This window comes from Lactuca sativa, chromosome 2 (genome assembly GCF_002870075.4).
Source record: "Lactuca sativa cultivar Salinas chromosome 2, Lsat_Salinas_v11, whole genome shotgun sequence".
Taxonomy (NCBI): Eukaryota; Viridiplantae; Streptophyta; class Magnoliopsida; order Asterales; family Asteraceae; genus Lactuca; species Lactuca sativa.
In genome coordinates, this window is record NC_056624.2 from 208,360,205 (window position 1) to 208,379,085 (window position 18,881).

Sequence of the window (18,881 nt, forward strand, 5' to 3'; positions counted from 1 at the left end):
CTGATATGAAAATATAGGTTAATTAAACCCTACAACATTTTGCTCGATTATCTGATTTGCAGCTTAACTTATATAAATATAAAGTTGGGGAAAGTTGTAGGGTTTTTTTTTATTCAAAAAGTTATGGTTTAAACTTGAAAGTCGTCAAACTTATGGGTCTTTCATGAAATCAACCCACAAAAAAACCTACCACTTTTCTAATTTTAGTGAATGACCAAAAAAAAGGTTCAAAAAGAACATTTTTCCCAGCATGGTATCGTTAAATGGTTATATCCAACACCAAAAACCGTTTGTTGGATGTTTGGTACGTAACTATATTTCTGTTTTGAGATGTTAAAGGTCATGTGTATATGCAAATAATATTTTTTGATAAAAGATGGAACATAGGATTTACGACTTTACGTGGGGTGTGGTAGTGGAGGTTTTAATCACGCACCGCTTCTTGTCGACCTTACTAGTCTGATTATCCTGAAGGACCCGATGAGGTTTAATAGTGGCTTGATTTTAATTATAATTGGTCGGTGGTATTGTACGGGGTTAGGGGAGCTATTGTAGGGTTTTTTTTTTTTTTTTTTTTTTGCATGAATTAAATTGTGGGTGATATAGGAGAGACAATATTATGATGTATGCTTGATCGTGTGGGCTTTTTTTTTAATTAAGGTATGGTTTTTATTTTGGGTTCTGATGATGGGAGAGAGAAATTAGGTTATGAGATTGCATGCATGGCTTCAAATAGGGAAATTGTTTGTGCATGGCTTAAGTTATGAACACGATTTGCATGGGTATAAATTGATGCGTTCCGTCAACTGTCTTATATTTTGATTCTCTATCATAACAGTAATGTTGTAAATCTACCGTATACATTTCTATTATGAGTCGTTTTGTGCCTCTAGATGATTTGGATCTCTAAAACATGAACAATCTAAATAAACAAAACTCATCTGATCAAGCATGCACCAGAATCTTATCTTTCTGATAGTGCTCACTTTTCATTTTTTTTTGTTGGGTTTATGTGGGGTGAGGCGTTGTAAAGGTCATGTGTATATTAGATGATATTACTTTAATAAGCCATCAAACTATTTATATAACAACCTGTAATTTACATAAACATTTAACATTTAATTTCTGGGAAAAATATAAGAGTTTACATGCATGATATCAAAAAACAGGGTTTCAAAAATCTTTAAAAAGCATTTCCAGAAAAACATCAATGGGTGTTACCAATTCATATCTTAGTCATAACTAAGGCAACCAAATATAAACATGAAACAAAAGTCTAATATGATGTCCTTGATGCTTCAAGTCCTCAACATCTATATCTTGCTACTTGAACCTGTAAACACATAGAAACAATATACGTCAGACTATAAGTTTGGTGAGTTATACATAATATACATACAACAGAATAATATAACACATGTCTAGCTTGTCACATAAGTAAACAAACATCTACACATGTATTATGTGACAAATAGTCGGTTATCATTATCTTTGTTTCCGTGTAAGACTCTAAGTACAATATTTTCTAGGGATCCCTTAATCTAACTCTTTGCATGCATGTGCATACACATCATAAAACATAACACATTATTTATCATAGCACAATCTTTCATATGGATTCCTTAATCTAACTCTTTGCATGCATGTGCATACACATCATAAAACATAACACAAGTTATTTATCATAACACAATCTAAGAGTGATGTACTCAATAATTACATCCATACATTTGCATGCTTGTACATGCTCTATATCACATAACCATACTCCAAAAGAGAAGCATAACTCACCTTTTGTTGTGGAATAGCAACCTACTTCCAACTTCTCTAACGCTTTCGTTGAGAGGCTCTAATTCCTTCCTTGCCACAACCTATCACATTTACATACATTAAGCCTCTTACACGTGTCTTAATCCATTAAGTCATTACTAGCGATTTAAGCCTTAAAATAAAAATAAAAATAAAAAATAAAAAATAAAAATAAAAATAAAAAAAACCTCGTATTTTAGACAAAAAAAACCTAGCTTGACTATCTCTTGTCCAAATACTTGCCAAAACACTCCAATCAAGCTAATGAACACTTAACCTAGCTAGATTATAACATATGAACATTTCTTCATCATTCTCATTTCTAGGGTTTCAAAGCCTAGAATCAAATTATGGAATTTAACCATTATAATTTCATACAATTCATGGATTAAGCTTCCAAACACTTAATCATACCTAAACAACAAGTTAATCAAGGCAAATTTCACACATCAAGCTCAAACTCGAAAATCACCATTAAAGCTCCATAAACTAGAAAAATGGAGAAAGTAACTACATGAGGAGTTTGAGATGCACTTACCTAGTCCAAAGCAAGTTAAATCGGCCTTTGATGCCTTTTAGAACTCAAGATCATCGAACCTCCTCTCTCTAGGGTTTGGGTGTACGCTTTTTGAACAAATAAGCTCCAACTCGGAATTTAATCATGCTTGAAACCGCGTCATGTCGAGGCCTTCACCAGGTCACGTTGTCTTAAATGAACTCGCAGCTAACCTTTTGCCACGCCATGGTGACTATTCTTCATAGCAACATACTTTGATCACCATGTCGTAGCACCCATACACCACATCGTGGAACCAAAGTATGTTGCCTACGACTTACGACGGAGTAAACACCAAACCACCGCCTCGCGGTAAGCATCTCACCGCGTCGTGGTGAGGCTGGAAACAACCGTTCCATTCCTTTTTCAATGTTATTCCTTTCCAAACTTGCATTTATCAATATTATTCCATTCTTAATCAAAATATCACATTCATATAGCTTCAAAACACAAGATAAATGCATAAAACACATCCAAAACATTTCACAAGTCTAAATTTCTTCAAAAGTACCAAAATATCCTTGGCGTCAAAATAACATTCTACAATATAAATATTCCAAAAGTTTCGGTTCTTCAATAATGACGTTTTAAATCAACGAAAATCTACTTCATTCCTTAAAGTGCAAAAATAATAATTGGGTGACCTTTTTAAACAAAGATGAAAACTTTGTTGGGTTAAAACGACATTGTTAAGAAAGTTGTCTGACACAACACGTCATGGTTTTATTTAACGCATACACGACACAACACGATGTCATGTTTTTTTAACCAACACGAAAACGAACCAATTAAATAAGGGTAAATGACACAAAAAACACTCTTTTTACACAGAAATTCGATTTTGACACTGTGTTTTTTTTTGTGTCAATTTTGACACTGTGTTTTTCAATTTGTTACAATTCTGACCACTTGACCGGTTAACCAGGTTGCATGCTGACGTGGCATGATGACGTGTCAGTTTTGATGACGTGGCATGCTGACATGATATGCTGACGTGTCAAAATTGAATTTTTTTCTCACAAAAAACACTAAGTTTTCATTTTTTTTCGATTTTGACACTACGTTTAATTTTTTCTTTCAACTTTGACACTATGTTTTTTTGTTCCAAATCGAACATCATTTTTTCCAATTTTGTTCAATGTTGACAATTTTCTATTTGAAACCGTATAAATATTTTTTTAATACATTTAAACCATATAAATATGTTTTTTTTTCATTTAAAAACCATAGTTTTGTATAAATACATTTTTTTTACACTCAAACCATATTTTTATGTATAAATATGTATTAGCTATATAAAAATTGTATTTTATATTAATATGCAACTTTAAAATGTGTTTGAAGGTTTATAGGCGTGTAGTTGATCAAAATTTGGATATCAAGTTTGCAACCCATCAAATTTTTACATCTTATTAGAAGCTTATGGTTAGTTTGATTCTCATGATATAACTAATGCTTTGAATGTAAGAAAAAAAAACACCTTGTATTTCAATAAAAATGTGGTTTTTAAACAAAAAAAAATGTAATAAAAAAAATATATTTATACGGTTTCAAATGAAAAATAGACAAAATTGAACAAAATTCGATAAATGATGTTCGATTGGAACAAAAAAAACATAGTGTCAAAATTGAAATAAAAAATTAAACTTAGTGTCAAAATCAAAAAAAAGTGAAAACTTAGTGTTTTTTGTGGAAAAAAAATCAATTTTGACACGTCAGCATATCATGTCAGTATGCCACGTCATCAAAACTGACACGTCATCATGCCACGTCAGCATGTAACTTGGTTAACCGGTCAAGTGGTCAGAATTGTAACGAATTGGAAAACACAGTGTCAAAATTGACACAAAAAATAACACGGTGTCAAAATCGAATTTCTGTGTAAAAATAGTGTTTTTTGTGTCATTTACCCATTAAATAATAACAAACACGACAGTAAACGACAAAGATAAGTAAAATAACAATTAGTTTATTTAATTAATACTTAACACGACAAACAAATGTTAAATCGTGTCAATCTTGTGTCGAGTTTTAAACACAAACATGACACAACACGACATCGTGTTCTTTACACTAAACACGAATTCGAAGTGTCCTAATATCGTTGCATGTTGTTTATTTTTATTATGTCGTGTCATAAATTGTCATTCCTAACTTTGTGTGCTTTTTAAATTTATTAGAGTAAATTACAAGAATGGTCCCTATGGTTTGGGGTAATTTGTGTGCTTGGTCCCTAACTTATTTTTTTAACTCGGAAGGTCCTTACTGTTTTTTTTTTGTTACGCTCTTGGTCCCTAACTTATTTTTTTTAACTCGAAAGGTCCTTACTGGTTGTTTTTGTTACGCTTTTGGTCCCTGTCTTACCTAAAAAAACTATTATTTAAATAGAGAAAAATGGTGATAGGCAAGATAAGGTTAGATGGGTGGGGTTAGGGGAGTGTTTATTTAAATAAAATTAAAAAATCAAGGGAAAAATAGTCATTTTAGGTAAGACAGGGACCAAACGTGTAACAAAAACAAACAGTAGTGACCTTACGAGTTAAAAAAATAAGTTAGGGACTAAACACGCAAATTACCCTACACCATAAGGATCATTCGTGTAATTTACTCAATTTATTATGTTGTATGAAAAATAGTGTAAAACTTTAAGTAAATTATAATAAAATCTTTGAAAATAGGTTCAATCGATTTTAATAATAAGAGTTATATATAGACGGACGGCATAGACTTGGTAATATAGCATCTCAAATGAAGTTGACTTGTGGCTTTGTAAATTGTAATACGCCTTCACGTCGACACAACACACAAGTTATATTAAAATGAAAATGAAATAAAAAAATATTTTAACGGATTAAATTCAATAGCGTCCAAATCTTATGGTTGACAATGTTGCACCATTAGTTTCCCCTGTTGGCATATTTTTTGGGTGATACAAACAAGTCTACTAAGATATATGAAACTTGATCAGCCTTTATCATTCAAATGATTCTTAAAACTAAAATCGTTCATATCAAAATATGACTTTGGATAGTTTTTTTTGCTATACAAATTTCATATGTAATTTAACGTAACTAACTAATTAGTGCTCACGACTTTAGGACTCCCTTTCAAACAAACCAACCATTTATTATTTTCACCAGCTCCAACAATCGGATCCAAAAGTCTTCTCTTCAATCCATCCCTTATCGATCTCTCAAAAACACCATTAATCGGCGTCGACAACGGCGACTCCTCCTCCACTTCCAAACTCTCAACGCTCGCATCTTCCACGATCTTGTTCAAAACCTCCAACACTTGGCTCATTTTAGGTCGCATCCTTGGTTGCCGATGCAAGCATTTGTTGGCGACGCCGGCTAGCTTCTGTGCCGACTTCACCGAGTAATTTCCGGCAAGCCGAGGGTCTAGAATCCGCTCGAATTTGCTCAGGTCACGAGACAGATACGGCCTCACCCATTCCAACAGCTTTTGCTCGTTTTTCGGTTTGTTCCGGTCCATCGGCCGGCGGCCGGTGATGAGCTCGTATAGAAAGATCCCGTAGCTCCATACGTCACTTTTGTATGTTAGACGTCCTGTTTGAACGTATTCTGGAGCTGCGTATCCAACCGTTCCGACTACCTGTGTCGAATAAATTATCACAAAATTCAAAATTAGGGTTAGAACAGGTACTTGAGTTGTGTTAACCCGACCCGACCCGAGTAGAAAAAGGTGAACGATATGAGGATTTTAAACATACTGCTGTTGAAACATGGCTTATCCCGTCCGATGGGCCGAGCCGGGCCAGCCCGAAATCCGATAGCTTTGCGTTCCAATTCTCATCCAAGAGAATATTTGAAGATTTGAAATCTCGGAAGATTATCTACCAGCATGAATGAATCAGTAACATGGTATTAATATGATCCACAAAATTAATGAAACTGGGGTGGGCTACCTGATATTCCATTCCTTCATGGAGATAAACTAAGCCTCGAGCAGCATCTTGCGCGATTTTGAGTCTAGTTGACCATGGAAGAGGCTTCTGAAACCTGTTACACAAATGATCTAGAACGCTCCGATTAGGCATATATTCGTACACAAGAAGACGTTGGATCCCTCTTTCATCGTCTTCAGCACAATACCCCACAAGTTTGACCAAGTTTGGATGGTCAACGAACCCAAGAACATTCACCTCCGTCACCCATTCCTTGTGACCCTGAAAAATTAATCAAAATGGGGTTAAACCCTCAATCAATATCATGTTTCCATCTTGAGTTACGTTTGCGTTTGCGTTTGTTACAAGGGATTACTGAATTGTCCAAACGCAGTACAACAATATTTGACTACTAAAAGCTACGCAAGCTTCAACTACTCAAAAAGATGTTCATGTGTTGATGATAATAGAAGAAGATGAAAGATGAAGAAACTGAACCTGCAATCCCCTTCTGCTAAGTTGTTTGATAGCTACATCAATCTTGTGACCAGAATCGTTAGGATTTCGTAATACACCCCGATACACACCACCAAACCCACCTTCACCAATCATGAGGGCCCGGCTAAAGTTCTTTGTGGCTGTTTTCAGCTCACCAACTTCAAATTCCCGGAGATTATTGTGACTCTTCCCACTTGGGTTTTGAGTCAAACTTGTGAATGAAACCCTTGTGGATGACTCTCTGCTAATATCAGATATATCCATTGACGTAAACTCGGACCCTGATTTTCTCCCTTCTTCACCATTCCACAACGATATGGAGGATTGACCCGTACCTGACTTTGTGCACTTCGGTTCACCATTGGAGAAGGAGAAACACTTCATAGCCTTCATCATTCACCACCCATTAAACAATAGATTTCCTAACAAAAAAAAAAATGTTTTGGGGAATTAGGATTTGATCCATGGATCATATAACTTGAACGGTTATAAACTATCTATCTTTCCCAAATTAAACGAGCTTTCTCCGTTCTATATTAACAAAGAAAAAACGTCTAATTTGGTATTGGACGGTGTTTTGAGTTCTTCAAATCATCGACTAAAATCAATAATTCACAGGAGACCAGACCACATGTACCTATTATGAAGATCACAACCGATTTCCACTAAAATCAGTAAGTGCAATCAACTTATGAACAACATACAAGATAATTAATAGAAAGAACATGAAGAAATACCTTGCAGTGAATTTTTGAGAGAAATCAGGAACTATTGGAAAAACCCTAATTTAAGGAGAGATTTGAAGAAGGAAACCCAGATGTTATGGAATAGAAAGGGGGAAATTGATAAAGTGATTACAAGGATAGGCAGCTAGAATTTAGCTTACCAAACACATCGTCTTATCACCCAATGAAACCCCCACAGATAGATGATGGTGATGCAGAGCATGAATATATGGAGGGAAATAGGGGAGAATAGTGACGTTTTTATTTTTTAAATTAATTTACCCTTTTCTTCTTTCCTCACCGGTGGCGGTGTAAGCTCAAATCACAAACAAAATATAGATCTTTAATAATTAATTAATGATTATACATATCAAAATTGCTTATTTAAGAATTTTAGAGTGATTTATTTGCTCCTATTGCGCAATTATTGCCTGAGTAACTGAGTTCAATTGTTGTAGGGTTAGGTTTTTTTATTCGAAATATTATTTAAGTTTTGTTGCGTGTAATTATATTCATGAAATAGTTAACTGATATTAGTAGGGGGTTTTCAGCAGCTACTAGCAGGGTGAGGTGGGAATCCTAAACAAGCCTAGAAAGTGTCTTAGAGGAATGGGTGCACTATTTAGTGTTGTATATTCGTTTGAGAGAGGGTATAAATGATTGGACCGGACGGTAGTAGGACATGAGTAGTTACTTAGAGGATCCGGAACGATCCTAGAGGAACGTACGGGTAGGTGTGGAAGGTAGTATTGGGCCTGTACTACTGAAAATATAGGATCTGTACTTGAATCGAGGAAAATTTTGGGGATTCTAAGGAGCTGATTGAGGGTAAATTGTATGGTTTGGCACCATGGTTCATTACAAGTGTTTCCGTCTTATTCGATTTGTCGGTTGTGGTTGTTCAGGCCGTGGATGGGTCTGGTGATTGTTTGGGCCTTAGTGGCATTGATAGATTGGGATTGAATGGTGCAGACATAAGTGAGTTAGTTGATTTCGAAGACCCAAGGGCCTTGTTTGAGGTAGTTCCAATTGATTCGTAGGACTCAAGAAGGAAGCGATTGTGATGATCGACTCAAGGGTTGCAGCCAGAAGTTGGGTGATTGCCAGACGGATTAATATGTCACTATCTTCTATGGGTGTTATGTCGTTCAGCTTTCCGTATTCGGAGGAAAGGAAGATTAGACATAAGTTTTTCAGAGTTGGGATATAGACCCAACATGGGGCTAGTTGGTTGCGGTTTGTTAGCGGCAAGTATGGCAGTAATGGAATGCATAAGAGGATTCTTGTCGTATGGTTGCCTTGAGATGGGATCAAGGGTCTGCTTCTTTTGAATTTGGTTAGATATGATGCTAGTTGATTGTTCCAAGTGATCAAGGAATGTGAATTGAGAACGACAACTTTTGTTGTCTCTGATGTATCTCGACTATGAGAACGTTGCCTCTTATATTTATCAATGATCCTCATGATAAATTGATGGATAGGGATTTGCAGGCGGAGAGTGTGGTAGTACATTTGTTTCTAGATAGGAAGTCGGTGTTATGAATGGACTACCAAAATTATTGTTTGTGCGTCTGCATGGGATTCTTGATGCTAGAGGCGGTTATGATTGGGAGGTTTCCAAGGTCTCTATCTGAGATTCGAAATCTTTTTGAGTTTGCTTGGTCTTTATCTGGGATATCGTCTTGCGTTGTATTATACATTCCATGGAGCAGGAATGCTATGTATCTGGTTGAGCCGATTTGAGTTTTAGTCGGTTTGCAATGTCAGTTGGTGGTAGTTCGAACCCTAGTAGTGGAGAACTGGTATTTTTCTTGAAAGATCATCAGTATGTTCAGAGATTTGGTTTCAGAATAATGGGTCATAGGAATCTATGGTTTGGGTATGCGAGACTTTGGTTCAAGATTTGGTCAAGTCGGGGGTGCAAAGTAAGTTGCCATCAGATGTATGTGCTCAAGAATGCATGAGTTGTCTTCGCTACAAGAAGTTGTTGGTCAGGGAGATCGTTGTAGCCAATGGTTCCTTTTGGGAATGCCGATGTACAGATTGAGAGGTGTTTGGTTAGATCAAGTTGAGAATTGGTTGTTGGGGGATTTAACAGCTCGTTGTATAGATCGATATCTATAGTCTAGGTTGGGCAGTTGTTGATCGGTAAATCAACTTCATAGTTTGGTATGATTAGTTTCGCATGGGTTTTGTTCAGCGGTGAATTAGATCATTAGATTAGTTGTTAATGCATTTTCGATCGTTGGTCGTTTAGTTCATCGTCAATAGTTGGGATTCTTCGAAAGTTTCGAGCTTTATCAGTTGAAGTTCAATAGATGTGTCAATCTATCGTTAAAATTTGTACATTGTACATCTTGATTTCTAGGTTTGGGTATCCTCAGTTGTTGGTTATGGAAGCATTGTTCATAGTGGGCTCAGGTTTGGCAGATGTCCTTGATTATTGGAAGTTTGGATGTTGAGGCATGGTTCTTTAATTTTTCAGGCGTGGCTTTGGATCTGCATAGAATTCAATTTTGGCATGTCGCGACGGAAGGATTGGTATTTTGGGTTAATCCGACCAGAGTTTGACAACATTTCTGATGGCTTTGGAAATTTTGTCGAACTATTTGCGTATTGGTAAGATTTGTTTGGTTTCAATCAAGGTACGGGATCTTAGGTGTTGTTTGTTTTTTTAAAAGCGAAAACAGTTGAAGTCTGCAGAGCACATTTGCAACCCTTTGTAGTAGAATAGGTGGACCAAACGACTACAGTGTGTAATAAGAAGTCTGTTTGTTTTTTAACGTCTGCAAACTGTTGCATTAAACTGAAATTAACTATACAACAGTCAAAAATAAATCTAAGTAAAAAATGTATTTAGCTTAATCATATGCAAATCAAATATAAAGATCATTTTGATGATATGATTTTCAAAGATGTTTCTATAAAAGAATTAAACATAATATTTGCTAAATAACAATAAATAAAATTGTTAATTTAGCTAAAAACATGTTAACGTTTTGTTAAAATTTTGAAGACGATGATTATTTTTTTGGTAAACTTCAATAAACTTGGTAACTTTAATGATTAGCATTATAATTTATTAATATTTGGTTATAGACAGCATAACAGGAAAAGTATTTATATGAAATTTACCAAATGGTTTTGAAATTATTTAAAATTATATAATAGTTTACATATTCTTCAAATATTATTAAAATAATAAAGATGTTGAAAAAAATTAAAACAAATATAAGTTGAATAATATAACTTAAAGTAAGTGAAAAGTGGTTTGAAGATGACGGTTCACGCAGCACACGCACAACAGTTTTTAAGTTAGAAGTATTCCAAAAAACAAATAGTTGTAAAAGGCCAAGTGTTGTGCGTGTGATGTGTGGCGCAACAAGAAGTGGTTTTTCTGAAGAAAAAAAAAACAAGCAGCACCTTAGTCTTCGGCCATCCGTGTGGATGTTTCTATTAGCAGTTGAGGTTCTTCATTTCGGTTAGATCTATTGGTACCACACCCGATGGGTAAGGGTTGTGAGGAAGAAGGAGTGCAGTAGATCTAAGGTTGGTTATGTGTTTTCCCTTGGGGATATATGTAGGTTAAATAATATAGATTAGCATGGTTCTTAATTGGTTTGTTGCCCTTAAATTGAAACAAGAATGCAACCGCCTATCTCATTCTCTAGTTGCCTATATTGTGAAAGGAATTGTGCGTGATAGAAGGGTATGACCCATATTCGTGTCCGGTTAACATTGATAGAGGTGTTGATTGGGTCCCTACAAGTCGGTGGATTAATGTTAAGGGTATCTTTAGCCCCCTGTGGTGCTGGTCGTGAGCTTCCAGGACAGTGATGGAATAACGGCATGATCGGCATTGTATCGTGAGCACATCGTTTTAGTGGTCAGAAGGTGTCACGGTGTATCATGGACAATGGTTGTATGATTCTTATGGGCGGGACCCGGTAGTCGTTTGAATGAGACTCTTAGTTCGTGGAGCGTTATTCCTATTGGTATGCTTGGGTATTAGTGCATTGTTGGGAGTCGGGAGACTTAGTGACCAGCTGGTTTAGATCTTAAGGTTGGTAGAAGTGTGTTTTGGTGGGTGTATTAGTCATGCATCGGAAGTCCCTTAATGAATGTTTGCAATTGGGGACCCCGTTTTTCTTGAGGATGGTTTATTAAGGGTTTGTTACCAATGTTGGGTATTGGTTCTAAAACCTCGAGTCACGAGGTTCGTTGTAAATGTCTCGAGTGATTTGTCAGGTGAACGTGCACCCGAGCTAATAAGATATTCAGATGCAACGTGAAATTCTTGGATGAACCCTCATTATGCTCATGGGAGCAATGGGTTGGTGATAACTTGTCAAGAAGTCAAGTGTATGTTTAAGGTTTTTAGGAGCAACTTCCGGATTTGAGATTTGTGGAAATATACGATCGGGAGGTTTTAAGTATTTTTTGGCATGAATTGGTGGTGTTCCTAGTTAGGGAACTAGGGGTAGGTATGAAGAACGGATGATCATCAGTTTCAAGGTATAGTTTCTGAAGTTTAAACTGAGGAGTTCCCAGTTCAGGGAAATATATTTATGGAGTTGTTTGTGAGTGTAGTTTTGAGAGTTTCTCAATTGAGCGGTTGTCACTGGAAATTGGGTCTTGCAGGTTAGTTGTGACAAATGTCTTTGTCAAGTCGCCTTTGTTTCCAAGTGAAAGGTTTTCGACAACAATAAATGGACATGGATTTGGTTTCCCACTAGAATCAACAGGATAATTCATGGTCGGAAGGGTTTTCGTTCGGTTTAGGTTGCGAAGTGGAGTCGCATTGGCAGTAATTCATAATGGTTTTGTATGTCGAGAAGTCAGACAAGGTTTTGGGGTTTTCGGATTTCGGGTAGAGTAGTGATAGATGTTCTTTGGTGGTTAAAGTTAGTGAGGCAAGGATCCATTCGGCGTCAGGGTATGGGGGCCTTGATTAAGATGGGTTCGCTTATAGTTTTGGAAGGTCGTTGTATGTGTGAGTCGACTTCTCAGTCTGTATCAGGGTTGTAGGAGAATCATCCAAGTTGTCTGGCATATTTGGAAGGTAATAAGGAGTAATTTTGAGGACGAAATCTAATTTAAGTATAGGAGAGTTGTAAAACCTTGTTTTCCAAGTATCCCTTTTATACCCTTATTATGTGAAATGTTGGAAAAATGGGTCCCTCGTTGCATTTGAAGAAAAACGCATTCTCAGCTAGACGTTATGTGTCCTTTATGAACATAGCGTTACCATGGGCCCGCCCGCCATCTGGCCCCGCTCGGTATACAGATCGGGCCCCGTCCGACATACATATGAACAAATATATCATATAAACACATACACATGTAATAATCATAAAAGATACATAACATACAAAATGATTATCGGGCCCCGCCCGTTAAGCATACAAGTACATAACACATGCAAGAGTCATGCAAAAGCTAGAACCCGAACATAACATAATCATGGGCTGGCATTGGTGCCTTCGACCTGCTAAACACATTGAGGAAACTTACAGAACTGCTGAATCACACTGATAAGTCTCTGGCTGATGGTCCGACAAATCCCCGAGCTATCAATACCAAATAACATCCAATTAATAATTGGATTCCAATCTATAACCATCAGTCCAAAATTAGGTTAAAAAGCTCATTTTACCCCTTACCTAGTTTGGCCAAGGACTAAGGCCCAAACCTACAATCCAAAAGGCCTAAATACCAAAATAATCATCCAAGTCCCAATCATGGCCCAATTTTCTAAATTGGTCCCAAATCCCTTTCATGGGCCTTTTCCAAAAGAACCCAAAACAGGCATCAGCCCAAAAACTTGATGGCCTAACAAGGCCCTAAGCATCTAAGTCCAAATATGACCCACACCGAAGCCCAAAACGTTCGAAACCCAACTGGCTGAGTACACGGGGCTTACTCAGCACTTACGTGCAATGTACTCGCTTTAGGGATTATACGCTAAGCGTACCTGCTTGTATGCCCAACGTACTCCCCCATTTGGCCATTTTCCATTTACATCTCTTAATACGTTAAGACATCAATCTAAATCTTAGATCTGACTTCCTTGAGATGGTTTATCACGTAAAGTTGCTAGCTTTACATGCATGTATGGCTTAATGAAGCTCTTAAATCTCAAAAGGACATAATAGATGACTTAATGCATGCGTAAGACCATAAACTCCATAAAGTTTCCACCTTTAAGCTTAAGAAACTCATAATATGCCCATATCTAAAATAATAAGCCCCCACAAACGACTTAACTCATCAAACTAACCCAAAAGAGACCAAAATCATAAAAACCTTTACATGAAGAGATCTAAACATACAAGGATCAAGGTTGGGACTTTATACCTCAAAATTCACCAAATGATGGAGCTACATCTGGATCTCTAAGCTTCTTTCCAATGAATGAGTCTTCCACTTCTTTTTCTTTCACTTCAAGGAGCATAAACCACCAAAAATCAATATCAAGGCTCAATAACACTCAAATAGGCTATTAGGGTTCGAGATTAGGGATTTAGGGCAATGAAGGCTAATAAAGAGGCCAAACCTAGGGACTTAAGGAGCTTATATAGGGTGCAACACCCTAAAATTAGGGTTTCATTAACCCCTCATACGCCTAGCACAATCCTCATATGTCACACCCCCAAACCTGAATGGCGGAAACGTTCGGGGGGGGGGGGGAGGACGTCATGCTCAGTATCATAACCATAGTGAAGAAAGCAAAAACTGTTGGGTTTTGAGCATTCTAACACTCCTAAGTGTACATGCAACCCTAAATACCTTGGATCTATGTTTTCTCTATTATACATGCAAATATGAACTTTCCAAGGTATTATCCTAATCTAGCATACAAAACAATGAATATAACAAGATATAATACATACCTCTTTGATGTAGAAAGTCTTCATGAAGCTTGAGTGCCTAGTACCCCAAGTGTGACACCTCAAATGGTTCACACAACATCATATGCACTTGGAAAGACTTGAGAGAATTCTACACTTCATGAAAATCGGCTAGCCCTATCACTCACTTATAGTCGCCGATTTTTCCCAAGGAATATGATCTTATATAGTTGTTACAATTAGGGTAAACCCTAATTGCCATGGCATTCCATTTCCTTGGATCCATGGGTTCAAATACACCATGGAGCATCCATGGAGCATCTTATGGGTTTTAGCCCAACTTGACAATCCATGGAGCATTAGCCCACTATATAAGTATGGATGATTTACACAATCAACCCATATATTTAATTAGTCTTCTTTTGATCACTTAATTAATCCTAGATTAAATCTTGATCAATACTAATTAAATATCTTATTAATATATTAGAACTTATAATATATTAACCAACCTTAAGTGTTATTTCTCTCATTATAGTCTATCCAAATGCATGATGTCATGCAACCCAAATGGACCATGCCGGGTCGGGTCAAGTCTTACCAATTATAGTTATGGACTTAAACATTAATCCAACAAACACAACCATCATAAATATAATTTAAAAGGTTACATTGTTTCCAAAATAAATGTTTCCAAATAAATTACATATGATGTTCAAAATATAGCAAAAGAATCTACGCCTTAGCATCTTGACTTCAGAAATCTTGTGGTTACCTGAATTACTGATTACCTGATAATACAAGTTGTTTTGAAAAGAGAGTATCAGCATAAAGTTGGTGAGTTCATAAGCAACTTATGAGTGAAGAATGAATGTAGTTCCTTTGAGTTTGTTACAAGTTTGTTACCAGAAAATCCAATATTTTCAAAAAGGTTGGTTGTAGTCTCAACTGAACCGAGACTTAGTATATGTAAGTAAATCGTCATACTTATGTATGGTTTTATATTTAAATAAAACTCTTTTGTGCAAAATCTTAGAGTTTTCGTGAACTTTATGTTTTGTTAATACCCCATGTGAGATGTTATAACCATACTAAAGACTAGAAGACCTCGTATGCGACGTTCTTCAGACGTCGGAATGTTATGACACTTGTCACCCCAGACCTGTCGGTCTAGCTGTTGCAAGCAGCTTAGGTGCGGGTTTGTCAGGCCCAGTATAGATCTATACACAACTATCACGTTCTCCCTCCAGGAGATTCTGATTATAACTACATAACTTTTTTGTGGTACTTAGGAGTACCCTGAAGGAGAATGTGTAGCACATGGTTCCTGGTACGTACTCCTTGTGATTAATATTTTTAAAATAGTGCATTTTTGCCTTGGACTCGGCGAGTTGAAGGACCAACTCGCCGAGTAGGAGCGGGATAAGACGCGGGGTCTGAACTTTGGACTCGGCGAGTCGGTCCCCGGACTCGGCGAGTAGACCCTGTTTGGGCAAAAACCCTAATCAGGGTGTTTGCACCCTATTTAAACGCTCTAAATTGGCCTCCTTTGTCCCTAACACTTCCAGAGAGCTGTAGAAAGAAACCCTAGCCCCCATATTGTTCTTGAGAGTGATTTTGGCTATGTGAAGAAGGTTTGGAGCTTAGAAGAAGAAGGAAGAGGTTGAAGTGTGCAAGGATGGGAGGTAGATCCGGAATCTACACTGTGAGGAGCTTCCATTCAGGTAGAAAAGTTCTTACCTTGATCACTACTTCATTAGATCCCCTTTTTGTCCCAAATTAGTGGTTTTCAAACCCTAAAACCTCAAACTCCATGTATTTATGCTCTATGTTCCGAAAGGACTTCAGATTGGGATCTTATGGACATCTTAGAAGTGTAAAGTCTCTGTGGTTGGAGTTATTGAGGTCCCTATTGAGTGTATGACCTCTTAAAGAGCTTGGATTTGTCTTCTTGAGCTTATAAGGCCATGCATGCACGTAAAGTTTGCAACTTTACGTGATAAGCATGCCCTAGGAGCATAGATCTATGGTTTAGAAGCATTGCATGTCTCAGATTTGGTCTGTATGGGAAGTGGTTCGAAGGGACTTGACGAGTCCCAAAGTAGAACTCAGTGAGTTCTATGAAGATGGTCTTAGACTCGGCGAGTTGGATGAACAACTCGGCGAATCCTATGAAGATTGCCTGGAACTCGACGAGTTGTTTTTCAAACTCGGTGAGTCATATGAACTGTCACTGAGTAAGAGGGGTGTAAGTGTTGAAGGCCCAACCCTTCGTATCTGCACACGAAATTAGCAATTTAACGTGTAGCAATAGTCCCAGAACCCCTCCCCCCAAAACCTCTTAAGGGATGCTTGGGTAAGAATTTGGAAGCGAGCAGGAGATCTGCTCGTGGGGACTTGGCGAGTTGTTCTTGGACTCGGCGAGTCGGATTACGAGTCGGTTCTATAGTCCCGAGTAGTGAGTTAAGGGTGACTCAGTGATTGGGAAGAGGGACTTGGCGAGTAGGACCGGGTTAGTGGGAGAAGGACTCGACGAGTCTGTGCCACGACTCGGCGAGTCTAGTCAACTGGAAGTTGACTTTGACCAAGGAGTTAACCTTGGACCAGGGGTGGGTCAGTCAATTGACCTAAGGGTATTTATGAGTGGCTAATCTATGTTTATGGATTTGTAGCCGGAGGATTACCGGTGCAGCAGCCAGACGTCTAGCAGTCAGACTTTCGGTAGCTACTTTTCAAGGTGAGTTTCCTTCCAGTAGTAACGGGTCTAAGGCACCAAGGCCGGCCCGTATAGACGATATGTTAGTGTCGGAGTGTGGGCAGAGCCCGTATCTCATGTTTGAGTTTGATTATGATATATTCCAGCATGTTAGAATTGTTTATACTTGTTGTCTGTGTGATACTTGTATGTTATGGTTTAGCAGATGAGTGTGGGCGAGGCCCGTATCTCTCAGATAGTGGAGTGTGGGCGAGGCCCGTATCTCTCAGATAGCAGAGTGGGGGCGAGGCCCGTATCTCTCAGATAGGGGAGTGTGGGTGAGGCCCGTATCTCCCAGATAGCGGAGTGTGGGCGAGGCCCGTATCTCCCAACTAGCGGAGTGTGGGCGCGGCCCATATCTTCATGAGTGTGGGCGAGGCCCGTATCTCCTAGTTGTTCATTATATGTTTGTATGGTATGAGGTATTATGGGGGAACTCACTAAGCTTTGTGCTGACGGTTTACAGTTTTGTTTTCAGGTACCTCATCTTCAAGGGGGAAGGAGCTCGCGCAGTAGCGGCACATCATACACGCACCTTGTTTTCCGCACCATGAGTCATTCTGGGATTTTGGTACTCTGATAGTTGATTGTTTTCATGTTTCGGTTTTCAGACACGATGTATGTTATGAAATGGTTTGACCGGACAGTGTTTTAATTACAATCGTTTTCTAAAGTATGGATTTAAAAAGAAAATTTTTGGACGTGAAATTTGGGTCGTTGCAGAATGTCTCGCAAGTTTATTCATTAACAAGTTCACGTAGTGTGAAATGAAATATTTGTTTTGTAAGTCGATTGAGTTACTATTTCTTTTTCAAACGAAGTGTTCAAACTATACCTATTATAGTTTATCAAAAGTGTTGAGTGTGTTTGAATGAAACCTTGTTATGCAAGTCATTGTATTTCCATAAAATGACATTTGAAATAATGAGTGTAAACCGTACACACCTTGCTCAACATGTTACAAGGTGTGGATAACTCTTAAACATGTACTCGACAACTTTGTAAAAATATTGAGTTTAGGTTGGGTAAAACAGCCTGTAAACAGGGCACAACTTTGCTGTTGTACGCTGTCAAGTTAAGTTTCAAATATATTTTGGTGTTTTAACTTGTATTCCCCCTGAAAACTAAAGAAAACGGGAAAAATGTAGGGGTATGAACTCACCTGGAAAGTGTGGTGATTTGACGAAAACGGGATTTTTCCTCGGGCAACACTTCAACTGGGAAGTGGTGAGTTTTTCGGGAATCTCAGAGTTTCGGACCTTCGTCGAGGCTTGGATATGAAATCGGGGTGTCGGGATATTACTTGCACGCAAAACGAGGTAAAATGCGAGAGAAAGATAGAAAATGAGCAACTTTGCCCGGAACCCTCGCACCCTTTATATAGGGGCTGGAAACCCTCGGTACGCGGGGCATACCTAGCGAAGTAGGCAGCACGTTCGCATGCATCACGGCTTACCGCATCCTCGAATGAAGCATTTGATGGGTGGGAATAGAGGCGTATGGGCGACGTGGACGAACCGAGGCCTAGCACCCGGGTACGCTAGGCGTACGAGGGTATGTTGGGCGTAAATCGTCTTGGTGTGTGTTACCTCGAACTTGTAAATTCCGTAACTTTCGCATACGAGCTCCGTTTTTTGACGTTTTTTATATCCACGCGTAGGTGTGTAGCACCTGGTTCTTGGTACGTATTCTTTTACTTAATTCTTTGTGCATTTTGCATCTTGGCCTTGGACTCGACGAGTCAAAGGATCGACTCGCCGAGTAGAAGCGGGAAAGGGCA

General features: G+C 38.0%; 1 protein-coding gene across 1 annotated transcript; it reads right to left on the reverse strand.

The window, feature by feature from the left end:
* Positions 1-5,317: 5,317 nt before the first annotated feature.
* Positions 5,318-7,692, reverse strand: LOC111882557 (serine/threonine-protein kinase PCRK1). Its single transcript, XM_023878934.3, has 5 exons — positions 7,508-7,692; positions 6,771-7,192; positions 6,294-6,554; positions 6,099-6,221; positions 5,318-5,980 (listed from the first exon to the last, which is right to left on the reverse strand). The coding sequence occupies exons 2-5, from the start codon at positions 7,164-7,166 to the stop codon at positions 5,441-5,443; spliced, it is 1,320 nt and encodes a 439-aa protein (XP_023734702.1). The 5' UTR covers positions 7,167-7,192; positions 7,508-7,692; the 3' UTR covers positions 5,318-5,440.
* Positions 7,693-18,881: the final 11,189 nt, after the last annotated feature.

What these genes read in the sequence shown, in the direction of transcription:
- LOC111882557 (XM_023878934.3), bottom strand. Translation starts at nt 7,166, where the DNA reads ATGATGAAGGCTATGAAGTGTTTCTCCTTCTCCAATGGTGAACCGAAG. An exon ending in ATGAAGGAATGGAATATCAG is followed by an intron (nt 6,222 to 6,293) that starts GTAGCCCACCCC and finishes TCATGCTGGTAG; the next exon opens with ATAATCTTCCGAGATTTCAA. An exon ending in TAAGCCATGTTTCAACAGCA is followed by an intron (nt 5,981 to 6,098) that starts GTATGTTTAAAA and finishes TATTCGACACAG; the next exon opens with GTAGTCGGAACGGTTGGATA.